General features: G+C 38.0%; 1 protein-coding gene across 1 annotated transcript in view; it reads left to right on the top strand.

The window, feature by feature from the left end:
• Nucleotides 1-658: 658 nt before the first annotated feature.
• Nucleotides 659-22,720, top strand: part of dntt (deoxynucleotidyltransferase, terminal) — a 102,714-nt gene continuing 80,652 nt past the window's right edge. The window contains exons 1-4 of the mRNA XM_052572121.1: nucleotides 659-912; nucleotides 5,345-5,519; nucleotides 10,992-11,108; nucleotides 18,459-18,629. Of these exons, the coding sequence (XP_052428081.1) occupies nucleotides 725-912; nucleotides 5,345-5,519; nucleotides 10,992-11,108; nucleotides 18,459-18,629 (651 nt within the window). The 5' untranslated portion in view covers nucleotides 659-724. The remainder of the gene's footprint in view (nucleotides 913-5,344; nucleotides 5,520-10,991; nucleotides 11,109-18,458; nucleotides 18,630-22,720) is intronic.

The following is a 22,720-nucleotide window of genomic DNA, read 5'->3' as shown; positions in this document are numbered from 1 at the left end:
TTATCATGACATTTTTTTTCTGAACTTTCAGAAGTGACAGTCACACATTTAAATGTCATGAACATGTTGTCATCATTTACTCAACCACATGTCATTCCAAACTTGATTTTGTCTTCTTTTCTGCGCCTTTTGTCTACACAATGAGCTTTAACGTAGTTTAGTTTCCAGCGTTCTTTAAAATATCTTAGACACACAGCTTTGGACTGACATGAGGAAGAGTAAAAGAGTGAAATTATCAGTATTTGAGTTGAGAGTAGCCTTGTGTTATTTCCAAACCAAGTTAACTTTAGGATTTTTATCCAGAAACGATCATGTCCTTTAACATTTTATATGTTCAGAGTGGTCCTAATTAAAGAATCGGACATTAATGTGTGTGGTATAAAGGCCTGTTGTGTCACAATGCCATACCAGTGAGTTTGTGAAAACATACTCTGTGCTATTTATTCAACTTTTCCCTCAGTGCAGATATTATTTTCCTTTCTTCTTCCCCGTGACCCGGTGCTCTGCATCCATCTGTTAGTGGTAGTTTTGGCAGTGCCCTATCAGAACGAGTGCCAAATCAAAAGCACCTGTTGTAAGACTCTTCTACTCTTTGCCAAAACCATAAACAAACGCGCCACACCAACTGCCAGTTTTGTCTGTCAAAGGAAAATAAAACACCAACGGCATCACCCCATGCAACTTTGGAGAATATGCGACAGAAGCCACAGGCCCTGGTTCAGAGATGTTTCCAAAAGCTCTTCCTACTCGAAAGCGTCGGAGGACTGAAGTTGCCTCTGTTGGGGGTCGCGATGAGGTGAAGTTCAGGGATGTGACTCTGTTCCTGGTGGAGAAGAGGATGGGAAAAAGCAGGAGGAATTTTCTGTCTAATCTCGCCAGATCTAAGGGCTTCTGCGTAGATGACGCTCTCAGGTACGTGACTCAGAAAACACTCCAGTGGATGAGGTGAGACGCCGTGACCTAATTCATATTCCAGAGTCGCCCTCAGGCCAAGACTTTTTTTCTTCAGGAGAACGGTAAAGAAGTTGAAACCGTGGTCCTTGGTGATTCGTAAAATGCAAGTCACTGTCGTTTTGAAATGTGTCACAATTCTCATACTATCCGCCCTAAATAGTATTCAAAAATAGAATAGGTATGTCCTGAATCGTAGTATGTTTAAATGAGTATGTCAAAGACGGTTTACCACTTCTGGTTTTAATTTGAAGCGCAGATCGATGCACACTCGAATGCCTAAATATTGCCCTCAACACATTGCATGGTAAACAAGGATTCAATTAGAACTACAAACATGCATAAAAAGTCTTTAAAAAAACTACAAACATGGAGGATTTGTGAGACATGCAAAGGGGTTTGAGGGCTAAATATTTTTTTCAGCAGGTAAGACATTGATTATTTATTTAACGGTATTCATGTCATCTGCAGCAACAATGTGCACTTTTATAATGATATGTTAAGTCATTAACTTTTAAAATGCATCACTACGTGCATTTAAATGCATCATAGTGATAAAGTATAAGTAGGCGAATTGGGATGCACGTTACTTCAGTTAGAAAACATATGCAACAATTCTAACCTGAAAACATCTACTCTGCTTCATACAGCCAGGGTTACATGACAAATTTAAAACAGCCCAGAGTAAAGCAATGGCCATATACCAAAAATCAAAACTTCTTCAGATAAAAGTAATAAATATTTTGAGTCTGTAAAGACTTTTTACGTTTATTTGTGTGCACTCACAATAACATCAGAACATTGCGCTTTTGTAAAATATTGAAAGAGACAAGGATGCGCTTTCTGCGTTCTCGGTCTCTGTGAACTTGAGCCCAAATCTCCATGTTTATCCTTGCCTTACAAACATTCAAAATATATTTATAGACAGTGAAATGTCTTCATTTTTAAATAAACCAATTCAAATGGTAAACAAATATTCTAAGATTATGTAATAATCCGTATGAAACGTGCAAGTGCATCCACATCCACTGTGGAGATGACGAGTCAGTGTCGAAAACAGCAAGTGAATTATTAAAATGTTAATGAAGCCTCCTTATTGTTTTTCCCTGACACATTCATAATCATTACATCTGCTGGTGCACCGTGGCAAGCGTTATGCATATGCTTGAGCGCTTATTAGGCAATTAAAGACTCATTATAATTATTTAGTGTGATTAGTCAACTTATGCTTCAAATGAACGACTACTAGTCGACCAGAAAAATCCTTAGTGGAGGGCAGCCCTAGTAATCTGTGCTGCTTAAGTCATGAACTGTTTCAGACAGTCTGGTTTAAAAGAGTTATTAAATTTCCCCTAAAGGTGACTGTGTTAGTTTCGAGGACCAATTGAACTGGTTTTGTTACGCAGACCTGGCAATGCTCTTCAATATGTGCCTGGAAGCAGACCACTCGTCTGAGGCAATGGATTATAGGTAGTGTACAAATGTTCAGCTTCTTGCACAGACCAATCGATTTGCTTCATAAGACCTTGATATATTGTCAGGATCTAGAGGCATTGTTTTGGATTTTATTTCTCAAAAACATAGCTGCTGACTTGCATTTGATGCATCTCACAGTTTCAGCAAAAACATCTTATTTACAGTTTACCCGAGGGTGAGTAAATTAACAGCAAATTTAAGCATTGGACCTTTGGATCAGTCATGCTTAAGGCATTTGAGAAGGTGGATACGTTTTTCATTGAAAGTGCAGATTTCATAAAAAGACTTTTAGGTTTTAATAGTTGGTTTAGCTTAAAAAAGCTAGTGACTACACTTGTAATGCAACTTGTAAATGTATGTAAAACTGATGAACCAAGTGTGAAAACAGTCAGTGTTTGTTTGCTTTAAACCTCATTCAGAACCCAGTAGAGATATTTTCTCTTTTTAGAGTCTGTGAGTGATGTACATCTTCGCCAAACAATTAAAAGCTCTAAAATATTTTAATTTGCATGCAATTTTATGCAAATCGCAGTGATAATGACTAGGGCGTCTGGAGAAGGTTGCATTGTAATAATAGCACAGAAACTATCTATTAAAGCCTCTCGGCGCAGCTATTGATTAACAGAATTAATCACCCGCTTCAAGAAGAACCAAACTCTACGAGCACAGAGAAACCTGTTTTTTGAAGTCGAAAGCATAGTGTCGGAGTGTGTAATGTAACGTGTGAAGTGTGGTCTGTTATTCTTCTCTTCATGGCTGCTTGGTCAGAAGCGATCCTGGGCTGTTGGTGCCAGTTTGTGCAGGTGGAGAAGCACCAGTGGGAGTTGTTTTGGGTAGATGGGCATAACAGCAGCCAGCAGTTTGCCGTAGCGTAGCGTGCCAAACCCAGCTGAGCGATGGCACCATTCCCAGAAATGCAGCTTGAGTTCGAGCGGCCTACGGCTGTGTGCTGCTGTCTGCATCCAACCACAGGAAACCCGTCGTGATGAGCTGAAAACTGACATCGCATAAGCCAGTCAGGATTTGATATCTGTACGAGTCTGATAATACAATGCACTATAATAAATCCCCTGGTATTACCCTGCACACGGATGGGAAGCGCTGTAACATTCATAATGCACAGCTTATGTTATATTGAAGCTGTTTGAATCAATCAAAGCGTGATTGGCTTCCTGTGGAGTTTGATGTAAGAGGAAAACGCCGTTGCACACAGGTTGCTCGTTCATCGCTCAGCATCAGCTTGGATGCTTCTGCTAAAATTCATTTCGGGGGAATAAAAATAGACAAATGAGTCATGCAGTGAAAGTATAGAGCTATAAAATTCTTGTGGGGGTTTGCGTCGGTCTCTCTGACTTCTAAATGCAAACATTGTCATCTAGGAAATAAATGACAAATTTGCATGAAATTTAAATAGTCTGGTGCATTGATTTCAGATTCAGAGGCTCATTTGAATCTGGCAACAAATAAAATGCATAACGATGCCCTGGCAATCATTTTATCATTTTGGCATTGAGTTTTGCACAGACAAATGCCAGCTATATTTTCTCCAAAAACTATACAAATTATTAAATATGTTGGATTCTAATGGAGTACCGTTGCTCTGCTTTCAAGTCAAATCAGTGTGTTATTGTTAAATAGATATATTAGAAATGTTTTCATTAGTTGGCAACTTACTGAAATAAGTTTAACTACTTTTTTATTAATTGAAATGAAAATGGAATAAATTGGTTTGCTAAAAATTGGATTAAAACTATAAAATGGTTAGTTTTATTAATTGAAATAAAGCTAAAAAAAAAAGCTTGAGAATTAGAAATGCTCCCTTGACAATTAACCGAAATAAGTGTAAGTAATAAAATTACTAAAACTAATAATGAAATGAATAGAAAACCTAAGATTTAAAATGATCTGTGTTGCTTTGGCAGCTAAATAAAATATGTACAACAATTACTAAAACTTAAGTAAAAATAAAATTACTTAAATAGCAGTATGACTATTTTAATAAATAAATGGATGAATGAAAACTTTACTTTTTAGTTACTTTTTTTTTTGCCTTGGCAATAAATAGAAATAAGTTGAAGTTGAAGTACTGAAATGACTAAAAATGGAGGGAAAAATGATTAAAACTAAACAGAAATATAAATGATAAAATATAAAAAAAATTAAGTTTGCTTTTGTTATTTAAAAGCAACCTGATAAATATTAGATACAATACTAAATTTACAAAAAAAAATTAATAAAAATAAATAAAATAAAACAAAGCTAAATAGAAATTTTACAAATGAAGCACATAACAAAACTACTAAAACTTAAACTCAAATTAAAACAAAAATTGAAAACATAAAAATAAAAGCTAATTCTAAATATTAATCAATATTCTTATAGTAGCCTGATAGTAATAGTAGACTAGATTTACATGAAGAAAGAATAAAGATGAGAGAATTGTCCCACTGAAGGCAAACAGAAGTGAGTAAATTAGTCTCGGGCTAATCTCAGACATCCACAGCGGCACCTGTCCGTTCTGCTATTGTACCTCCGCATGTCTGATTGCATATTTTAGTTACGCCTCTGATAGATTCGGTCATTTAGCAAAGTGCTGAAAGCTCAGGACTCACCGTGTGTGTGTGTGTGTGTGTGTTAAACCTGTGTGTCTGATCATCACACACATCACATTCACATCCTAATGTGGGAAAGTTCACCGGATTAGATTTCATATGGTACAATCGGATCAGTGAGAACTGCTGGACGAGAGCGTGTGTGTGTGTGTGTGTGTGTGTGTGTGAGAGAGAGAGAGAATCAATCAGTCGTAGAGTAGATGGATGTAGAAACTGGATTAAGGGCTTGAAGGCAGCTACTTATGCACCACACGATCTGGGATCTGTTATGTGCATCTAATGGTGTGTGTGTGTGTGTTTTGCAGCGCTGACGTGACACACGTCGTGTCGGAGGGGAACGCAGCGCAGGAGCTCTGGAGCTGGCTGGAGGAGCAGGGTTTCAGAGAGATGCAGGACAAACACGTGCTGCACATCAGCTGGTTTACTGAGAGCATGAGCGCCGGCCGGCCCGTGCCTCCCCAAATCAGACATTACATTCAAGTAAGTGCACTTGAGAACTCTTTCTTTTTTTTTTTTGCACAATCTACTAGCATTGTTGTGTGTTTCACCTGGGAAACCACTCAGTTCTACTCAGGGTTCCCTTATCTAAAAGTGTATTGTATTTAAGTGTATTTTTAAACTGTGCAGTTGTTTAAATGACAGTTTTTACAGTCGTTGATGTGGTAATAGACAATGGTTTGCTACCCAGACAATGTAACTCTATTTGATTCTAAAGTACTCATTTATCAACTCCAGGTTAATCCTGGGCTTTTTTAAACACGTGTAAAAAGTGTAAAAAGTCATTTGCTGAATATTTTTCTTCCTCAGGTCATGCAAGATGAGTTTGTTTCTTCATCAGGTTTGGAGAAATGTAACATTGCATCAGTGTCTCATCAATGGATGCTCTGCAGTGAATGGGTGCCGTCAGAATGAGAGTCTGATAAAAACATCATAATAATCCACAGCACTCCAGTCCATCAGTGAACATCTGGAGAAGACAAAAGATGAAACACATCCAGCATTAAGATGATTTTAACTCAAACACATAGAGTCTATAATCCATAATAACTCTTCCTCCAGTGAAAAAGTTGTCTGGACTGAATCAGGAGAGAAATCTGCACAGATCAACATCACTAACCCAGCGTTTAAACAGCTCTAAACAAATCTGTGGCTGGATTTTGATGCGAGAGACAACAGGAGATGGACGTTTTCACTGGAGGAAGCGTTATTATGGATTATAGACTCATATTTTAGCAGAAAGCAACAATTTGAAGTTAAAAACATCTTAATGCTGGATTTATTTAATCTTTTGTCTTCTCCAGATGTTAACTGATGGACTGGAGAGCTGTGGATTATTGTGATGTTTTTATCAGACTCTCATTCTGACGGCACCCATTCACTGCAGAGCATCCATTGATGAGACACAGATGCAATGCTTTTTCTCTTAATCTGTTGGGGAAAAAATGATTTCCATCTGTATTTGGCGATTTGGTGATGTTGTATCCACTACCAGAGCACTAGGTGTCGCTGTTTCTGACATGACACTGAACTTATAAAATAATGACCGTATACGCACATCTTAGAAACACAAAGGATTATATCAAATAAACCGTGTTATATGTTCTCGTTCGAATGCATGACCAGCAGACGCTCACGAATGCAGATTCAGAGCCAAAAAGCATTTCCCCATCCTTTTGACGCTTACATCGAGCTCTCGGACCTTGAATGCACTTCAATTCCATCTCTATAGAAAGCAGCTCCACAGCCGCTTTGGGAAATAATGGGAAAGGACATTGCATTTCACGTGTTGGTTGCAGAAGCACATTTCATAAAGCCGTAAGACCAGCTTCAGAGTGATGCTCAACAGCTTCAAACAGAGGCATCCGTGTGAAGCCAGGCCTCGTATGCATCGCTGACTGACGCCGGAGACTGGTTCTTCACCCCTGGACACAGCATATGTGTCCCAAATAAAGACATATGCTTCCTGTTTCACAAACTCCACTAATCTTTCTCCTCCTTCTCAGTGGGAGAGAGACGATGCAGGTCTTGCAGGACATGACTGTGAACTCCAGTTTGTCTCTTAGTGCCGCAGACCAGAAAATGGCTTGTTTACTTTCGTCCCGGCATTGATTGAGGCGTTTAGCATCGAGCGGCTTAAATGAAGATGCTTTGATTGATCAAAATATCAGAGTCAGGTAATGATGCAGAAGACAATAATGGATCTGCGACATTAAAGGAATAATTCAGCTGAAAATGAGACTTCTGTCATCAGTTGCTACAGACCCGTATGCTGTTATTCCTATCAGGAAAATCCCATCAAAAAACTTCTGTGTGACAGCATGATCTCCAAAATATGACACACACACACACACACACACTTTCTTTCGATGCATGGCAGCAGATTTGGTGTCTTTGACTCTGAACGTCATGGATCTGTGTGTGACAAATGAAGTATGTGACTATAAATGAGGTTTAAGAAGAAAAGATTTATCAGTGAGTAACTTAACTTTGGGTGTGTTGCTCATGCGAAGCTGTCAGATGATTTTTAAGAGTCATAGACTGCAAGGCTATGTATTTGATGATTTTATGGTATGTTTTGTCCTTGGCGAAATAAATCAGAACCAAAAAACAGAGGTTGTTCAATAAAAGGTTGAGGAAGCTGAGGATTGTTTTTGGAGTGAACAAGGAATATTATTTATTTTTATGCATTTTGCAGATTCTTTTATCCAAATCATCTTACATTTCTAACACCATGACCTACAGAAATGTTATATAATTTAATATTTTAAATAAGCTTCTTATTTTTATTTATCAGTTTTCATTTTAAGTTTAAATTTTTTTTTTTATTTTGTCTTGTGATTTCTTTTTTGATTTTTATTAATTTTAGTCAGATTAATAATTTTACAGACTAATTTGTATATTAGATATTTTTCAGCTTTATCTCAATGAACAAAAACATTTCTCTTTTTGAATGTAGCTTTATTTCATTTTATTCAGCTTTAATTTGATTAATTTCAATACTTCTTATACTACTACAAATATACATATATATATATTCAGCTTTATGTCAATTACCAATGACTTCATTTTTATTTCATAGTAATTTTAGTACTTGAACTTTTCATTTTAGTTAAAGTTTTAGTAATTTATTATGTTTTTATAATTTTTATTATTTAAATTTTATTAATTTAAATATATATATATATATATATATATATATATATATATATATATATATATATATATATTTTTTTTTTTTTTTTTTACTATACCCTTTTCTACCATACAATATTTATTTTTGTTTTATTTGAGCTTTAAATAATTTGATGAAAAGGATTTTTTAATAGCTGTGGTTTTAAGATTTGTGAACTGTTCCTTTTATAAGGATGCATGATGAGGTGTAGAAATGCAAAAATGCACCGCTACGAAAGAACTTGCCTTTATTATTGCTCTAAAAATGCAATGATTGTGAGAAACGCAGATAAATACGCCTCTCGCTGTCGTCTAGACGGATGGGATGGTCTTCAGAGACATCTGTTTGGCGATCAGTCATGCACTTGGAGAGGAAGCGGAGGGCCGATCAGGAGGGATGTGAACCCGAGCCGAGCCGGTGTTCAGGGTGTGATCTCATTAACCCGAGCCATGCTCTCGACTCACCTGCTCAAGTGATGGTCATTAACCCCGGCAGACGCTTCTCTCACCTGCAGTCATTCAGCTCATTGTTTCTGCCTGTTGAGCTGAAGTCAATCCACAGACAAACACCCTCTTTTCAGTGTCTGTGACCTCCAGAGGTGCCAGATGTAACGCACTTTTAATTTGTTAAAATGTGATTGCTCTGTTAAACTGCTCTGCATCGTATCTGCTGAATCAAATCTAATATTACTAATTTTGTGCTGCTGATACCAAAAATAGCCTGTTTTGCTGGAGCACGCCACACTTTGTTATTAAATGTGATGCATCTTTTGCTTTCAAGAGCCAATAAGGTGAAGAAGTCTTGTTTTTTCCCTTAATCAGAAAGAAAAAACATGGCAGAAATACATGATTCTGAATCTGAATCAGAGCCAGATTAAAGCATTGTTTTTCAATTCCTAGCCCATTTTCACATTATTTCATTTATAATCCTGAATTTACGGTTATTGACAGAAGAAAATGCAAGAATGAGGTGTTTTTATTGCATTTGAACAGCCACAGAAAATGACAGATTTTGTAAAAAAAGACTATTTATAAATGTGTGTGTATGTAAAGTTCTTGACATTAAATGGAGTATTTGAGCATATATTTTTCCACCGCTTTGCATATTGTAAGTTAAATTATGTATTTTAAATCTTTGACATTTAAACATTTTGACATTTTATACATACAAAAACTTAATTCATGTTTTGTTTAATCTAATATTTATTTTTATTTTTCAATTTCCTTATTTTATTTTAATAAATATTTATTTTAATATTATTCTTATGTGCCTTTTTCATATATATATATATATTTTTTTATATCTATATTTATCATTAATTAGTTTGTATTTCCGTTTAAGTAAATTTTATACTTTTAAATTTAGTTTAGATTTTAGTAATCTCATGCAATTTGTGCAATTTTTATTTTTTAATATTTTTTAATTAATATTTATCGACCATTCATTTTTATTTCAGTCTTAGTAATTTTAGTTCTTAAATTTTAAAAGAGTATCTTTTATATATAATTTGAAAAATATTCATACTTATTGTGTGATAAAACTACATGATGGAATTTTTTTCTGAATACACTTAACATAATTAATTTAGGCAATATTATGCCCTTTTTATTGCAAATCAGCAGATTTTTAATTGTAACATTTATTTTATTATTTATTTTATTTATTTCAAAATGCAAGGATGTGTAATAGATCAGGAGACATCAACTTTGTCTCAGAAGTTTCTCTTAATCGAATTGTAAATTAGTTTGAATTAAATTAGTTGAATTTGATTGGCCAATAAAATCTGGCAAATCTGAGCAGTTTGAGATCTTGTCGAGTCTCCATTTGCTCTCCATGCAGTGTAGTTTTTTTTAGACATTATGAATGTTTTTGTCTGAGTGGCAGTGAGAAGGCATGTGAAGTCAGAAACCCACAGTGATGTCTGGTGTCACAGACAGGGAAATTGAATCTGAAAGTGCCTTTAACTATCATAATTTAACATGGGGACCAGATTAGTTTCTGAAATAGTCATCATACAGGCATTATATGCAGCCTCTTTATGCTTGAGAAGGAGGTGACGCCCCGACGGCAAATAATGGCTCTGATTTTTCAAACTTCTGAGAGCTTTTGCTGGAGGGAAGTGAAGATATCAGCCCTTATTTCCTTCAGATCTAAAATAGCGTGCGGTCAGAACAGCGTGTTAGCGTTCACTTTCCCCGCTGAATCTCTGAATCTGCCATTATCGCAATGTGCCGAGATGATTGCGCAGGTCATTTTCACAGGTACAGTCTCCCATCGCATCCAGCAATTATTCCCAGAGCGCTGACATTACCGCTGCAATCCTTTAGTGAGTCGGGAGGGGGTGAATAATCAAACGCCAATTCAGGAGCTGCTGGCTGTAATTGTAAATCATAAAGCTGTAATTGATTCTGATGCGTTGTGTCGTTTTGGTGCTGTTCCCGTGTGACGAGATACGTTTCGTTAGCAGAGTCTTACGTGTTTTGTTCAGTATGTTGTGCAGCACTTTGGTCAGCATTTATGTTGTTTTAAAGGGCTATGTAAATAAACTTGACCTTGACCTTGACCTTGACCTAAGAAGTCAGACCTTCCTTCATTGTAAGTCTTTGGTTTTTGTTAAATAGGTTTTAGTCTAAAGCGATTCTATATGCATTAAATATCCAGAGGCTTTTGTGAACTGGTTCATGCCACTTGAACTGGACATCTGATTGATTTATGAGTCTCTCTCTCTCTCTTTGTGTGTGTGTGTGTGTGTGTGTGTGTGTGTGTGTGTTTATGAGAAGAATCCCGCCGTGGATCAGAGGTCACGTACGAATCCGTCAGCCAAAACTGAGTCTGCTTTATCTCCATATGCTTGCCAGAGAAGAACAACGATGGATAACCACAATAAGATCTTTACAGTGAGTACAAACACACGTATGCGCTGATAATCAAACTCCAACATAATAAAGGACAATGAGATATTATTTAAAGACTGACTTTGCAGTGTTCCTGAGTTATTTAGATCTTAAGCCCACTTGCAGCATAGTAGATCAGAAGTGGGCTGAACCACATATGCACACACACACACACACACACACTCTCTCTCTCACACACACACACACACACACACTCTCTCTCTCACACACACACACACACACACACACACACACACAAACACACACACGCATAGTAGATCATAAGTGGGCTGAACCACATATGCACACACACACACACACACTCTCTCTCTCACACACACACACACACACACACACTCTCTCTCTCTCTCTCACACACACACACACACACACACACACACACACACGCACACACACACACACACACACACTCTCACACACACACACACACACACACTTGTCTTGCGATTTGCATCTGGAAGGTTACAGGCACGTTATCAGCAGTTGAGCAAAGCTTCAGTCATGTTCTGCTTTAAACATTTATTTGATATTTGAACAGATTCACTTTAGGCTTCTGTGAGGAAAATTACGAGCAACCTCTGAGACGCTGTCAGAACGGCTAAACTTTTCCGCACGAGCTACGTGTTTGGTGCCAGAATTAGCCTGACGAACGCTGGAGGTTTAAGAGCTTTTGGATGCATCAGGCATCTCTCGCTGATTTTTACAGCTAATGTGTTATGGTACTCTGAACATTAATCAAGAGAAAAACAGTGTGAGAATATGCTTTGTTTCAGATTTGACATTTGCGTAGACTCGCATTTTGCGATGAGCAACGTTAATAAATCAATTATGATGAAAGAGGAAAACACCAAAGACTGACAGGGTGAGGTGAACCGTAACCGAGAGCACAGATTAAAATCTCTTCTGTATTTCACTGGCAAATATGATATTTGAATGGAAAACAGAGACTGATCGTCTATTGCCAGGAGAGAAAAACACCTGCAATGCAAACACATTATTGAGAATAATGACTGAGCTGAAGAACAGCAGAAGGAGATGAGATGAGCTCAGGGTGTTTGTGAGAGATGTAATCTGTTTGGTCTTAGCTACAAATGACATGTGCATGCATTTTAGTCCTTATATATTTATATATTCAAATGCTGCATTAAATTTGTCTACTTAAATTGTGTTTTTTTGATGTGGTCTGAATGCATTGTTAAATCAAAGGTGTTTAACTGGTTAACTGCCAACGTCTATCTATCGGGACGCTTGGCACTCTTTTTGTGTTACATGCTTTTTTACCTATCATAAATGTAAGTAATCATCATTAAATAAGATTAAACACTTCACAAAATGTATCTGGTGGAGAAGAAGTAATATTGAAGAAGAGGGTTCAGTGTGGGAATGGCTTTTTAACAGTATAACAGGAACTTCAGTTTTTTTCATGATATCAACTTCAAATTCGAAATGCAACTTAGATATGTTGCAATGATTTTACAGCTATTTTAGGTTGCAGATTTTTTTGAAAAATATTTATTTCAGAAAAAACTTATTATGGTGCCTTTCTTTATAGTAAATTAAACTTCAATAACTTTTTACTTACATTTATTTTGAAATGCTTACACTTCAGCAATCAGTCATTGTCTTCTTTAAAAAGAAACCGCAGGCTTAGGTCTGTACTCCAAAGTGTGAATTATAGGGAATTATAACCATTTAGGTTCAGATAGTGTATTTTAACATCTTTCTTGAAGAAGAAGGTATATTGTGACAGAAATGTATAATTTAGGTGTAACCATATGTCTATTTTTGGTATAGCACCTAAACAAAATCTCACAGGAACTTCAGTTTCTGTAATATTAACTTAGAAATGTAGCTTTGATTTATAGCAACTGCAGAATCCAAAATATTTTGTAAAATATTTAGTTTGAATAAATAAAAATATTTAATTATTAATATAAATTAATATAAAATAATTTAATTAATTATCTATTTATTTTTGCATGTTTATACATATTAAATGATTAAATAATCACTTATATAGGTATTATTATTAGTATTATATTGAATTGTTTTTATGGTTGCATATGGTTGAATTTTGCATGTTAATATATTCAATTGTATATTATTATTCAATAATAATAATTATTATTATTATTAAATGCTTTTCCCACATTATGTGATTGTTAGGGTGTTCTAGATCAATTTTATGCAATATATTTTGTGGAAAACATTTCAAATCAACTGATTTGAAGTAATATTAAATAGTAATATACAATAATGTAGAATAATTATATAGAATATTATCTTAATAGTATAATTAATAATAATAATTATATATATATATATATATATATATATATATATATATATATATATATATATATATATATATACTGTCATCACTGATTATGTTGCTATGTAAAATATTTTTTTTTTATTATCATTTAATTTTTGCATGGTTGTATATTGAATAATATTTATTATATTAGATATTATTAATTGTTATTTAATGATTTTTACCATGTCACCATGTTCTACCACGCGATGTGGATGCTGGATCAATTTTATGCAATAAACCTTGAGAAAAACGCTGTTTAAATAAAGTGTTTAAATAAGTATGAAATAGAATAATTATGATTTTTTTTCTCTTTCTCTCACTGTGTTTTTGCTATTCTGTCATCATGCATTTTTCTCCATCTCTCCATCTTTACCAGGCCTCCACAATCAATCAATACATGCGTATGTATGGGTACTGACCGTCACGCTGTGAAAGCGCTCAGAAAGCGTGTGTGTGAATGAATGCTGGCTGATTTAATGTGGAGGGTGTAAATAGACATTAATGAGCAGGCGTCGTGTGTTGTTTGCTTTCATCTCTTGGCCTCTGGTGCCACAGCTGTGCTGGGAAGGTCTTTCCCAGGCCGAATCAACCTCTCTAACGACCCCTCGCTTCATCACACAGCTGACCGGGAATCACAGTCACGTCTGCTAATGAAAGCCAGCACACATGGACATTAAAGCGCGGTGTTATCCGATGCAGGAGGCGTCTGATGGCTGGTATTTACCTACATCTTGCAGCAGCAGATACGCCGTTCATTATGTGTGCTGCTGCATGGATGAAAGCCTTTTTGCGGCTTGTCCATTATTTCCAGAGCCACTGTACAGTTCTGTGCTCATAAATAAAAGTTCCCCCGTGAAAAACGTTCACGTTGTGTTTGCGGTATAGTAGGTCAGGCGCGTGTATGTTCTTTATTGATTCAGGAGGGCATTATGAAGTCGTTCAGCTTTGGGATTTGAAATGTATTCGGACATAAATAAAGGATTGGTAGTGAAGTCAATGCTTCAGTCCACTTGTCAGGACTAGAAATAGATTTCCCCTGGAGTCAGGAGAGGTTTACCTGCACATAGCCAGCGTTTCAAGCTAAAAATCTGGTGCATTCTGCTCTTGTTTTTGGCTAAAATCAGCACACTTTGGCAGGAGAGACAGTCTGTCTGATTGAAACAACCAGTCACAGTTTTATTTTGATGTGCTGTTTATCTGAAATAGATCATGCTATAATAATACACAAACTAGAGCTAAATGTCAATTTTTCACATTTTAGTTTTATGCATCATCTGAAAGTTGAATAAATGATTTCTCCATTGATGTTTGGTTTGTTAGGAGGACAATATTTGCATGAGATGCAACTATTTGAAAATCTGGAATCTGAGGATGCAAAAAAATCTAAATATTGTAAAAATCTCCTTTAAAGATGTTCAAATGAAGTTCTTAGCAATGCATATTACTAGTCAAAAATCAATTTTAGATATAATAAGGTTAGGAATTGCGCATTTGGACATGATCTTTACTTAATATCCTAATGATTTTTGGCATAAAAGAAAAATCATAGTCAACAGCTTTTTGCCAAATGCAAGACAGAAATGTTTGCATTGAACTGTCTTTGTTAAGGTTTTCAGTTAAACTGTTTACATTTAAGCCTAAGAAAACTCCTAAATGGTACAAAGAGTCTAAATTATGAGAGGTCTTTTCGGATGGAAAGACATAATTGCAATATATAATTTAATATGCCGATTAAACTTCAGAAGGCTTCTGCCGCTCTGAGAGTGACACCTGCTGGCAGACAGTGAATTTGCTTTTTCAAGAAGCCCATCTGCTATTTTTGCTACATATTTTTAAATGTGAACCAAAAGGAGAACAATGCTGGCCCTCGTCATTATCAGAGTTGCCTGTTCTAACTATTAAATCTTTCTATACTTCTTCTCATTTCACAATGCTCAGTGTTTGGTCTGAGGCTTACGATAACCTTCAGATAAATATGAGTTTGATTTAAAGTGAAAAAAATCAATGAGTAAAAAAAAATCAACATAATTTATTATGTGGGCTTCCACAAGCAAATACAGAATATCTTACGTCTTATTGCTAACTCATTCAACACACACTCTATGCTAATATAATATCATCCCCTTACAGCAGCAGACAGAGCAGATGTGTGTTCAGAGGTCTTCATTAAAGCTGCAGATCTCGTCTTGAGTTCTGCAGACACACACACACACACACACACACACACACACACACACACACACACACACACACACACACACGCACACTCCTGCTGTTCTCACACTCCAGGACTCTCATCCTCATCCTCACCACACACACTCACGGCTCAGCAGGACTCGACCCCGTGACCCCTGGCATTACCGGCCTGCTGCTCTCATTAACCAGTACTGTGTGTGTGTGTGTGTGTGTGTGTCAGGGGTGTCGTGTATGTCATGGTCGGGAGGGTTTTTAAATCTGTCTGGGCACATTCATGTCATGAAAACAAAGCTGCATGTGTTGATTCACACCGGGCCGTTGTACATATAAACCTGCGCTGCTGTTGTTCTACTGACAAGCCTCGGCACTCGGGGGGGCGAGAGAAATGCAGCACATCCACATACCACAACTTTTGGGGTAATGTTCCTATGAAGTTATAGAAAGATTATTTCTGAATGTTCTTTAAAAATAAAAATAAAAGTAAAAAAAATAAAAAAGTTTAAAAAGCATTTTTTTCTTGGTTATGCACACACAGTTTTATTTATTTATTTATTTTTTTATTTTTAAATTTACTTCAAACTTCAGCCTTGCCATCACTGGAATAATAATAATAATACAAAATAAATGCATTGAAATGGAAAACATTTTTTAAATATTGCATTATTTGTAATAATATTTCACAATATTACAGTTTTACTTTTTTCATTAATTAAAACAATGCATATTTATATATTGAATAAAAATAAATAGAAATTAGTAAGTGTATGTAGAAACTCTAAAAATCTTTGTTCAATATATTACAACCTAAGATGCATTATTGTTTTAATGATTTCAATTGATGGTTCAAATTTTTTTGAAAATGTTACTCATTCTTAAAAATTATGTAAAGTATCAAAACAATTATTATTATTAAGATTGATTGATTTTAAGGTCTTACCGCTGATCTTTTATAGATCGGTGGATTTTACAGATATCTTTCAATGGATAAATTACATTTTAAATTAAAATATATACAGATAGAAAACAGCTATTTTAAATTGTAAAATGTCAAAATATTAAAATTTTGATTAAATAATGACTAAATAAATGCATCCTTGGTGATCAAAAGAGAACAATTTTAATAATTCCAAACTTTTTTTTGACTATCATGCAACAGTGTAGAAATTATATGATCAATAATGTAATTTACATTATCAAAATAAGTTGCACAATTTCAAGTGCCATGATGGTTTTAAAGTCAGTTTAATGTGGTGAAAGCAGGTTCTCCAGGTTATAAAGAGGTAAGAAAGAGATGGTTCTGCTTTGACTGAATGGTTCTTTGTGGAACCAGAAATGGTTCTTCTATGGCTTGGCTGTGAAGAACCTTTTAATCAGCTTTATTTTTAAGAGTGTAAATGATGTAGTAGTGTGTGTGTCTCAGGGAAACGCTCGTGAACAAGAGGAAAATGACAGGTTCCTCTCCACTGATCACAGAGTCGCTGTGAGGTCATCTGAAAACCGTGCACAGGAGCATTGCATGATGGGAAGAATACAGAGCACTCTCTGATTGCTGTCGGCCGCCGGCACGGGTCACTGCGCAGCCCGTGTAAACCCACACCTGACTTACTTTCTCTTTTCCTCTGTTTTCCTCACTCCTGCTGCCTTTTATTTGACCTTTTTACATTTTTTCCTCAGTCATGTTTTCAGTGTTTTTCACACTTCATCTCCTCCTGTCATTCTGTGCTGTAGGATGAGCTGGAGGTCCTGCCAGAGAAATATATTATTTAACAATTTATATATATATATATATATATATATATATATATATATATATATAAACAAAATCATATATAATTTAAATATAATATTATATATGTCATATACATGTTTTACTGCCATTCAGTTTTTTTTTATAACATTTTGATATCTGTTTTTAGTTTTTAGTTTTAGATTTTAGTTTATTTTTTATCTGTCTATATAGTTTTCTTAAATGTTATTTTTAGTTTAGTAAATTTTGCTTGAGCAACGACAAAAACAAACAAAGTAAATGAAATAAAATAAAAAATACAAATACAATAAAGAACTTGAAATGTTATTATTATTATTTTTTTTTTTTACATGATTTAATAAAAGAGTTTCCCCCTAAAATTCTCATTAAAGTATGTGGAAAAATAATATATAATTAAAATGGTAATTTATGAAAATATTTGATATGTTTTATTTATGCTCATTTAAATGTAAAGAAATTGTTTTTCTAATGTTTACATTTTTATTCATTTATTTAATTATTATTATTTTGTAATATATGTTTGTATAATTTTCATTCATTTAATTATAATTGTAGTCAAAGTTTTTTTTTTCAAGTAACAAAAGTATTTTTATAGTCTTATATTGTTAGTTATGTGTGTGAAATATTTCTCTCTTTATATTATGCTTTAGAATTGAATTGGTTTATTTATTCAAGATCTGTAAACATTTTCATTTAATGATGTGCTTTTTGGCTTTCTGTATATATATATATATATATATATATATATATATATATATATATATATATATATATATATATATATATATATATATATATATATATATTTTATATTTTTAGTTTATTTTAGGACCATTATGACTTTTTCTTCCTTTGATTTTGTGGTTAAATGTATTTAGAGCATGTTTTCGTGAGATCCACCTGCATTAATCTGAAGATCCTGCAGTTTTTCAGCTCAGAAATGTGTTTGTGTTGAAAAAAACAAGGAAGAACTCGTAATATTATGCTGTTTTAATAAAGAAACACAATCGTGTGACCTGTGTCAAACGTGTCGTCCGTTCTGCTGCTGTAGGATGCGTTGGAGGTGCTGGCGGAGAACCTGGAGTTCGGTGGGAATCAGGGCCCGAGCCTGGCGTTCAGAAGAGCTGCGTCTGTGCTGAAGAGCCTCCCCGCTGCCCTGAAACACCTGCAGGAGACACAGCATCTGCCCTGCCTCGGAGAACACAGCAGGGCCGTCATAGAGGTGCGGATGAGCCTCGTCCATCTCTCTCTGTCTCTCCACACACATCAGCAGTCGTCTGAGCTGCTCTGCTCCTGCTGAGGCTCTGATAAATACACTTTCACACCGCCGCTGTTTGCTTCCCTGAGGGGGAGGCAGCAAGACATGCTTCGGAAAGAAAGAGAGAGCCAAACATTTCACCAAAAGAACAATGAGTAGGTTTTAAATGAGGTAAAATGGTGAAGCTCAAACCTGTGAGGTCATGTATACACGGGTCATATTTCACACTGATGTTATGACACTTCCCCTAAAATTCTTACTTTTAATATCTTATTTAAAATGTAATTTGTGTCCCTGGAGCACTAAAGCGGTCTTAAGTCTCTGGGGTATATTTGTAGCAATAGCCAGAAATACATTGTAAGGGTCAAAATTATAAAAATTTTCCTTTATGCCAAAAATCATTAGGATATTAAGTAAAAATCATGTTCCATGAAGATATTTAGTAAATGTCCTACCATAAATATATCAAAACTTAATTTTTGATTAGTAATATGCATTGCTAAGATCTGAATTTAGACATCTTTAAAGATGATTCCCTGTCAAGGGAACTTCGAACTGCGTCCTCTGAAGGGACACTATGGGGAACACCTCGTCGTGACCCGTGTCTGAAGCATACTTTGAAAAACGCCAACATGTTGGCCAGCGACAGCCTCTGACGTCGCTACCGGCGCGACTATAAATACGCGCCCGTAGGACCCATCACTTATCTTCTTCGTCTTCATTGACTGTTTTGTTTGAAGCGTGCATCTGAGTAACGACCAAAACGGTAAGAGCGATCTATTATTGTTGTACAATGGCATCCACTAGCAAGGCGTTTAGACAGTGTGTGCATCCGTGTCAGCGTTATTTGACACCTGATGACACACACACTCTTTGCGTCTCTTGTTTGGGCGAAGAGCACGCGCGCGATGTCCTTGAGGGGGCAATCTGCGCGCACTGCGAGCGTTTTTCTATGAAAAAGCTCCGTTCTCGTTTGTCTCTCTTTTCGAGGAAAGAGGGACAGCCATCTGGATCTCGCGGCTCAGGACCCGCCGTTGCCGAGGCACGGAGGAGAATGAGCTCGTGGGGATCACAGGTGGATCTCGTTGAGGAGTGTAGAGAGGGACTTTTCCTCTCACACTCTCCGGCGGCAAACGAGGGCGAACTTCGGGAGGAAGATGCGTTGTCATTAACCCCTTCTGACACTGAAGTTAGTGCTCTGCTGGGTTCTACCCAGAAAGAGCAGGAGATGTCTGAGAGTGGCGAAGAAGCTGAGGCTGAGCCTTCTCAATCCTCCTGCCCTGCGTATGAGGAGCTGTTAGAGGTTATGGATCGCGCCACGGCAAAATTAGATTTGCCATGGAAGCGTGCCAGAAAGGTTACATCACGAGGTCGCCTCGATGAGCGTTATTTGTCTGACCATAGCCCTCCAGCCCAGGTGAGCCTTCCATTCTTGCCTGACTTGCATGCAGAAGTCGAAAAGGAATGGAAGAGGCCGTTTTCCTCTCGCATCCATCGGTTTCAGCGTACGAGTTATGCTAATATCGAGGGCATGCACGAAAACGGCTATGAGAGGATGCCCCCTGTAGAAGAGACGCTGGCTAGCTATCTCTCTGTGGGTGAAACGTCCTCTATTAAATCTCCCTCTTTGCCATCTAAGCCCCTCCAGGATACATCCTGCTTAAATGGCAAATCATACGCGGCAGCAGGCCAGGCTGTGGCTTCATTGCACACGATGGCAGTGCTTCAGGCTTACCAGGCTGACCTGCTGAAGGACCTGGATACAGGCGAGGGCCTTTCACCTGACCAGGTAGCCGAGCTGCGCCGCACCACAGACCTCTCTCTCCGGGCTACCAAGCAGGCCGCCTCTGCCATGGGCAGATCTATGGCGGCCATGGTGGTAACGGAGAGACATCTGTGGGTGAACCTGGCAGACATCGGGAGGGAAGAAAGGGGGTTTCTTCTCGATGCTCCGGTCTCGCCTTCTGAGCTTTTCGGTACCTCCATCGAGACGGTGGTCGGAAAGTTCAGGGAGGCCAGGGCGCGCTCCGCTGCCTTTAAATCCTTCATTCCACGAAGGTCCAGGTCCGAGCCCGAACAACAAAGGGGTCCTGGCCCATCTCGATCTGAGGATCGTAGACGGGCGCAGAAGGCTAGTGTCGCGGCTCGCGCTCCTCCCCCGCCTAGGGGCAGGGGCAAGAGGAACCGCGGGTCACGGAGAGCCACCAGCTCTCCACCTGATCGAGGTTAGGTGGAAAGTTTCTCACATAACAGTCTCCTTTCCTGGACCTATGATGTTTTGGTTGGTTCTATGCTAAGCATAGTAACCGCCTTACTGACGGTCCGGACCAGAAGGGGGCGCCCCGCAAGCGGGAATCCAGTAGCAGGAGGGTGGGTGAGTACATACCCTTGCTCTACCTGCTTATGGGTGTTATGTTGCTGGTGATTATATGTCTACTAACAAATCTGTGAGTTTCCTTTACAGAGCCTGGCTGATCATCAGAATTGGCACAGCACTGCAGGGAATTTCATGGATGTCCGGCCAGGTCACCCTGAGGGGCCGCCTGGCCGGTTGGCGCATCCGGGGAGGTAGTTACGGAGTCCTTCTGTATGTGCTGCCTCGGGTGATGCTCCCCTCGCTTGAGGGTTGGAGCTCGCCTCTCCCGTACGATCCAACGCCTCTGCGATGCTTTTCTGTACACACGCTAAGCTTGTGTACTTTCTCAAAACCACATGGTGGTCAGTGTGCACGTGAACACTTTGCGCCCTGTCTCAAATCCACGTAAGTGGTAAGTGTGCACGCAAGACTCTGCGCACTTTCTAAAATCCTGTATGGTAAGGGTTACGCGCTCTGCTTCGTTCCCTTTCCTAAGATGATTAGCCCCGGGGTTCCTTGGGCTTCATCCAACCAGTGTGTATTTGTTATACACCTCAAGCATCGCTTCCCTCAACATGAGGGGCTGTGTGGACTTCCACATATTGTGGTTATCAGGTAGTAGGCTTCACCAGGCCTCTCTGATGGTGAGCTCCCACATACTGTGGTTGCCAGGTAGTAGGCCTCACCAGGCCTCCCTGGAGATTTAGCTCCCACATACTGTGCGTTTCCACTAAATAGCATATTGTGGTTTTCAGATAGTAGGCTTTACCAGGTCTCTCTGACGGCGAGCTCCCACATACTGTGGTTGTCAGGTAGTAGGCCTCACCAGGCCTCCCTGGAGTTTTAGCTCCCACATATTGTGCGTTTCCTCAAAGAGAAAAAAAAAAGAGCTCCCACGGTTTGTGGTTGTCAGGTAGTAGGCCTCACCAGGCCTCCCTGGAGTCGAGTTCCATATTACTTCAGTTTCCACTGAGGTGGTTATCTGGTAACAGGTAGTAGGCCTCTAGGCCTCTCTGTAGCTGAACTCCCTTTTTTTGTGGTTATCAGATAGTAGGCTTCACAGGTCTCTGAAGGTGAGCTCCCACATACTGTGGTTGTCAGGTAACCTTTCAGTACACACGCTAAGCCTGTGTACTTTCTCAAAACCACATGGTGGTCAGTGTGCACGCAAGACTCTGCGCACTTTCTGAAATCCTGTACGGTAAGGGTTACGCGCTCCGCTTCGTTCCCATTCTTAAGATGATTAGCCCCGAGGTTCCTTGGGCTTCATTCAACCAGTGTGTATTTGTAAGTATACACCTCAAGCACCGCCCCTCAACATGGGGGGGGGGCTGTGTGGGCTATTCTCGTGGTAGTTAGCAGCGCTCCCCTTTTCTGAAAGGGTCGCCTATGAGCATGCTGCTCAGAGCTCGGACTCCTCCTCTCATGGGAGACTGAATTCTCGTTTTTTCTTCAGAGCGCTCCAGTACTACATACTGTTTTGAGACGCACTGTGAGAGCAGACATCCTGCTGAGGCAGGGGCTGAGGCTCGGGAATGCCGCCTTCACACCAAGGTGTTGAAGCAGAGTTGGGAAGGTTAGCCAGATTTGGCTGGATTGTTTTTTGCGGCTCGAGAGCATCGCACTATCCCCTCTGGCTTCCTCTGACTCATCCAGCTCCATTGGGGCTGGACGCCATGGTACAGGTGTGGCCGAGGCT

This window comes from Carassius gibelio, chromosome B13, assembly GCF_023724105.1.
Source record: "Carassius gibelio isolate Cgi1373 ecotype wild population from Czech Republic chromosome B13, carGib1.2-hapl.c, whole genome shotgun sequence".
Taxonomy (NCBI): Eukaryota; Metazoa; Chordata; class Actinopteri; order Cypriniformes; family Cyprinidae; genus Carassius; species Carassius gibelio.
Note: the sequence above shows the minus strand (reverse complement) of the source record. Positions and strands in the feature narration are given on the sequence as shown.